Source organism: Geotrypetes seraphini, chromosome 2, assembly GCF_902459505.1.
Source record: "Geotrypetes seraphini chromosome 2, aGeoSer1.1, whole genome shotgun sequence".
In the NCBI taxonomy this organism is placed as follows: Eukaryota; Metazoa; Chordata; class Amphibia; order Gymnophiona; family Dermophiidae; genus Geotrypetes; species Geotrypetes seraphini.
Genome location: NC_047085.1, coordinates 114,128,944 through 114,134,943, shown reverse-complemented (window position 1 = coordinate 114,134,943; position 6,000 = coordinate 114,128,944). Strand labels below are relative to the sequence as shown.

Sequence of the window (6,000 nt, the reverse complement as noted above, 5' to 3'; positions counted from 1 at the left end):
AACTACAAAACAAGTATTTTAATGTACAGTATAATAATACAGCAACAGTTTAGAAAGTTGACAACTGAACTTTCTATCTGGTCAAGTCATTGCACAGGGGGAGGAGGATTTTCAAAAGCTATTCACCCAGACAAAAAGGGGCTGTTTGAAAGCTGCCCTTCCTTAACCCAGCTAAAAGCACATGCAGGATACTACAGAGCACCTGCTTTTAACCCAGTAAAGGGAATACATTCATTGGGGCACGATTGGGCTGCATTAAGATGTAGCACATATGTGTTACCTCCCAGTCACATTCAGCCAGCACTCAAGGTATCTGCAATATGCATTGGGCAGTTTTCCTCACGGGCAGTTTTCAAAGGGAATACAGACATGGGTAAAAGCTACCCTCAGACCTGGCACCTGGGTGGCCTGCTTTGAAAATTGCCCCCATAATTCATTAAAATAAATTTGGTTTAAAATAGAGTAAAACTAAATGGTTTTCATTGAAATTCCGAAGTGCAGGAGGGCAGGAATAAGGCAACAAGGCACTTAGTATAGCAGTTTCCAGAACAAGATCTGTTTGTCTTCTCCCCCTGTGATGATGCTGCTGCACTGTTCATTCATCCACATGCATGTCACGGCACCTGGAAGAAAAGAGAACTATGAAATATGAAGCACATTCGCATTGCACTACCATTCGACAGAGCCTTGAAAATAATGTGGGCGGAAAGTTTGTAACACCCATAAAACCCACAGGCTGTTACATAAAATATGTGTATAAGTTTGCTTTGAAAATTATCCTGGCAAAGCTAGCTGCACACCTGACATCAGTTGTAAATAGTTTGCCAGGATAATTTTCAAAGCAAACTTATACCCATATTTTGTGTACTCTGGCAAAACTAGCTGTACACCTGACATTTGTTGCAAATAGTTTTGTCAAGATAATTTACATATATATTAAAATTTAGACACATAGTGCCACCCAGATCCTGCCACCAGCAGAGACTCTCCTGAATGCAGATAAGAGAAATTCTATAAAACAGAGGCCGATGCCTACCATAGGCAGAAGCAAGTAACTAATGAGTGGTCTAAGTGTTCATTAAAGGCTGCATGATGCAGAAAGGGTTTTAGTGCTGTAGATTTCTCACATGGTAGACATATTAAAATATATGGTAAAGAAGCCATTAGCTAATCTGTAGCATTGATGCCTACCACATGAAAAAACTACCACCAAGTGGCATAGAAAGGAGATCCTCCCGACCTGAATCCCCAGAGCTGGATATGCTTTCTGCATCGGCCCAGTATCCCTAGCAGTACTTCCTCTCTGAACCCCACCCAACTTTTAAAAATGTCCTGGTGTCTTGTGGCACCCCATCACCCCTTGACATGACCTTCCCCCTCTCGCATCACTCTGACTTTAAAAAGTCATTGAAGTCTTAGTGGCAACCATGGTCTCCCCCCCTCATTGAAAAAAACAAACCCTGGTGTCTACAGTGAACCTCCTGTGACCCCCTCAACTCCCCAGGCTTCCCAAATGTTTTCCCTGAGTACCTTCTCAAAGAGGTAGGCTCCTGCTCCTACACTGCCATCTTGAAAAATGGTGGTGTCTGATCCCGCGAGGTGCATCCTGGGATGCTGAGTGGGGTCAGTCTACAAAAAAAGGGGTGCCATAGGAGGAATGGCACTGGAAGGACAGGAACGACTGAGGATCAAAATATAACTTCTGAGAGGTATAAAGAAAAGACAGGCATGAAGAAACCAATGGCAAAGCTTTGGTGGTGGTGGTGGGGAGCCTTGGGGACCTAAGCCCGTCAATTTAGATTCGGGCTTCTCCAAAATTGCTGAATCATGTGCTGCTTTGGTTGGCAGGAGTCTCCAAGCCCCACCAGCAGAAGTACTACTTCACCCACGGCCTGCATTTTTTTTGGGTTGCCACCAGTCCCTACCCACTGCTTTGTTTTCATGAAACTGAGCATGCATATGGGGTAGGCCTCTCCCACACATTCTCCGTTTCATGGAAGTGATAGCGGTACAGTGGGATTGTGGATGGAGTGGCTAAGAGTATTAGGAGGGTAGGATGAAGATTGGTGGTGGAGGGAGCAAAGAGCCAGGGGCTGAGCCTAAATTTTGTGCCCCTTACTTTTGAGCTCAGACACTACCCCTCCTTCTCCCAAGAGAAACAAGGTCTGGCTACATGGCTGGAAGAAACACAGATGTTGGCAGAAAATGATCATTTGGTCCACCCGCTGGTGAAAGAGGATAGATAACAAAGTATTAGAGTGGAGAGAAGGAAGACAGCACAAGATGGAATAAGGATAAAAAACAAGTTGAAAAATGCACACTTGAAGCACTGCACAAAGGTTTGTGTGGTGTGTGTTTCTGAGGGTGTTTCTGGGCTAATGAGATCATGTGGATATTATGAGTAGTGGTGGAGGCCGAAGGAGTAGATGTGGCCGATAGTAGAATGAGGAGCTACGTGATAGGTGTTTATGAGTGACAGTGTATACAGGGAAACCTTAAAGAATGCTACAGGGAGGCATGAGTTAATGTGGAGGTGGGACAGCGGGGGTTGATATGAAACTGCTGGAGGAACGTTTTCAGTATGAGGAGTTCCTTCCTTCCCCTTCTCATGCCTGCCTCTCACCTTTTTCCTTTGCTTTCCTTTCTCTTACTACTATTTAGCGCTTGGTTTCAAGTCTCAAATGATCTTTGCCAGCATGGTTGCAGAAATCTCTACTAGCATATATAACTCCATAGTCATGGGTCCCAGTAATCCTGAGTGGCAGGGATAATGGGAATCTCCTCCACTTATTCCATCAACTCTCCTTGGCCTCTCCCCTTTTTCAGCAGGTGCAACCTGGACTTCCCGCCTGCCTTAGCGTTTCTCTCTATACTTTTGGGGAAGCAGGGCTTAGTCTTTTTACCACCATGTTTCTTTTGGTGTCATCAGCCCTTGCTCTCCTCCCGATTTTATCTCCATACACTTAGGCTTCTTAGCACATGCAGAGATATATAATTGCTGCAGCCTCTGAAGGTGAATCCCCTTGCCTTAACCCCTACCTAGGATGTTTCTTACCAAGATTAATAAAGTGTGCATGTGTGTGTGATATTTTAGAGTGCCTGTAAGGTCTAGGATGATGTTTTTAATGGTTTCTACCTCAACATAAGAAAGTGATTAAAGTTTCCACTCAATTTTAGTACTGGTGGTTGCATTAAAGTTTTAAAATGCCTTGCCCCTGAAACATGCCCCTTGTATTCACTTTTCCATTCAGAACAGCCTTAAACTGGATGTTTAAAAAAAAAAAATTCAGACTTACTGAAACATCCTGCTGATTTCGGGGACTGCTATTTATTGAAATATAGAAAGTGATCTATAAGATGTACCTGAGTGTCCTTGGATTCTTTCCATCACTTTACCAGCAACCAAGTCCCAGACCAGTAATTCACCTGATTGGCTTCCAGATAAAACTGTGTTTCCATCCCAGCAGAAACACCTGCAATAAAAATTCAGCAGCAGCACATATGTTTCACAGGAACTGATAGAACAGTAGATTCAAACATAGGCTGTAGCAAAATCAGCAGCTGACCCAGGACACATTATTAAAAACAATTGACACAGACACCCGAAAAGCAGGAACAGTGGAACTGGGGATTTTTCTAAAGCAATGGTTCTCAACCCAGTTCTCAGGGAACACCCAGCCAGTCAGGTTTTCAGGATATTCACAATGAATATGGATGAGATAGATTTACTTGCACTGCCATACTTACATGCAAATCTGTCTCATGCATATTAATTGTGGCTATCGTGAAAAACAACAGTAGATTATCAATACAAACAAAATCAAAGTTCAAACTATTTAATATAAGGAAACACAATGTTTCCTTTGAATAAATATTTTGAACTTTGATTCTGCTTGTATTGGTGCTTTGCTCCAGTTTGCTGCTTTTACACAGATCTCAGCCTTGTTTTTTGTTCATTCAGTTATGCTTTATACATCCTAACAGAATGATTTGCAATCAGCCTAGCTTATTGGGAATGGCAGAAACAAAAAGGAGACGTTGGGAAAAGACAGATTAGATTTACCTCTATAATCTTCTTTCTTGTAGATGTGTCTAGTAAGTCTTGAACACAAGGGTTATGCATCTGAACCTGCAAGTTGCTTGCAGAATGATATCGCTCATCTTTAAACACCGCCTCCTTCCAAGAAGGCTTGCTCCTGCCCCCTCAGTTTGTGAAAAAGCAGTAAAGAACCACTTTAATGGAAGACATCACTGGAAGGAAGGCAATGGGGAGAATTCCTCAACACCATACTTCTGTTCTGCTTGAAACAAGTGGCAGCAGATAGATAGGGTAAGGAGGAAGTAATTCCACCGAGTCCCTCCTTACCCCACCTCAGAACACATTGTCAGTGGAATCCCCGCCTACCTGACGAGAGACTTAATGGTCCTACAGCAGCTCTAAAATCAGAGAAGACCAGGCGGGCCACTCCCAAAGGGCAACACGGACCGATCCCAGGACTATACCAATACTTCTTAGAAGGAAACAACAATCACCCATAACCACCATTACTAGACACCAACAAATTAAGAGGAAAGAGCAAGGAGAACACGTAAAACAATTTAATTAACCAATTAAATTATATTTAACCTAGTATGTCCACCCCTTAAGAATACCAATCAAGTGCAAAGCCCCTACCCAGGAGGAGTTGACACTAAAGGGAACTAACTGCCATAGCAGGTAGCGTTACATAACTGGGCTATTATAACATTGAGGATAACTGCCTGTAAATAGTAAAATGAAATGGCTACAAATCTACTGCTTCACCTTGATAGGTTTAATCCTGATTAAGGCAGGAGCAAACGGAGGGACATACAATGATGCCGCATCAACCAACATCTTGATGTTCTTAAATAGAGTAGGATGACCCAAGACTCACTTGAGACTTTGCTATAATCAACAAAACTTCCATGGTCGTGATGTTACTTCACCAGAAGGCCGAAAGTGATCAGAGGAAATAGAAAGAAAAATCCCTCAACTTATCGTAATAAAAGAAGGGATTGTAAAAATTTAAAACAAATCCCGTGTAATATAGAAATGTACCCTGAGGAATATCAGTTGGTAGAATGCTTATATCTAAATGCATGATTGGTCTGTAACAAGACCTTGTTCCTAAGAGACCTGATAAGCAATCATCAGGCAGGAATAGTCTGTATAACAGAATCATAGATACCGGAATATAACTCCCCAATTCTGGCTGACCTTTGTCCACCAGGATACAAAATCAAAGAGGTGAAGGATTGCTATTACTATATAAATATTTTCTCTCATTAAGGCTATCAGATAGTTGCAATGATCAGGGACTAGAATATATGATTTATAAAATGAAGAATCCTGAGGAAGGAAAGACTTAGGTATACTCCTGGTCTACAGACTTCCGGGTAACTGGAACAGGACAGATGACAAACTATTTAACCTGATCTTTCACTTCACTAATCTGATTACCGTATTTTCACGCATATAACGCGCGCGTTATACGCGTTTTTACCTACCGCGCATACCCCTCGCGCGTTATATGCGTGAGCGCGGTATACAAAAGTTTTAAAACATAGTTCCCACCCCGCCCGACACCCGATTCACCCCCCCAGCAAGACCGCTCACACCCCCACCCCGAACGACCGCTCGCACGCGCTCCCACCCGCACCCGCATCCACGATCGGAGCAAGAGAGAGCCCAAGCCCTCTTGCCCGGCCGACTCCCCGACGTCCGATACATCCCCCCCCCCCCGGCAGGACCACTCGCACCCCCACCCCGAAGGACCGCCGACTTCCCGACAATATCGGGCCAGAAGGGAGCCCAAACCCTCCTGGCCACGGCGACCCCCTAACCCCACCCCGCACTACATTACGGGCAGGAGGGATCCCAGGCCCTCCTGCCCTCGACGCAAACCCCCCCCCCTCCAACGACCGCCCCCCCCCCAAGAACCTCCGACCGCCCCCCCAGCCGACCCGCGACCCCCCTGG

The 6,000-nt window shown here is 44.3% G+C and overlaps 1 protein-coding gene across 1 annotated transcript in view; it reads right to left on the bottom strand.

The window, feature by feature from the left end:
• Positions 1–6,000, bottom strand: part of NSMAF (neutral sphingomyelinase activation associated factor) — a 155,172-nt gene continuing 149,172 nt past the window's right edge. Inside the window, exons 30-31 of the mRNA XM_033933475.1 lie at positions 3,364–3,473; positions 1–623 (exon numbers count right to left, since the gene is read on the bottom strand). Of these exons, the coding sequence (XP_033789366.1) occupies positions 529–623; positions 3,364–3,473 (205 nt within the window). The 3' untranslated portion in view covers positions 1–528. The remainder of the gene's footprint in view (positions 624–3,363; positions 3,474–6,000) is intronic.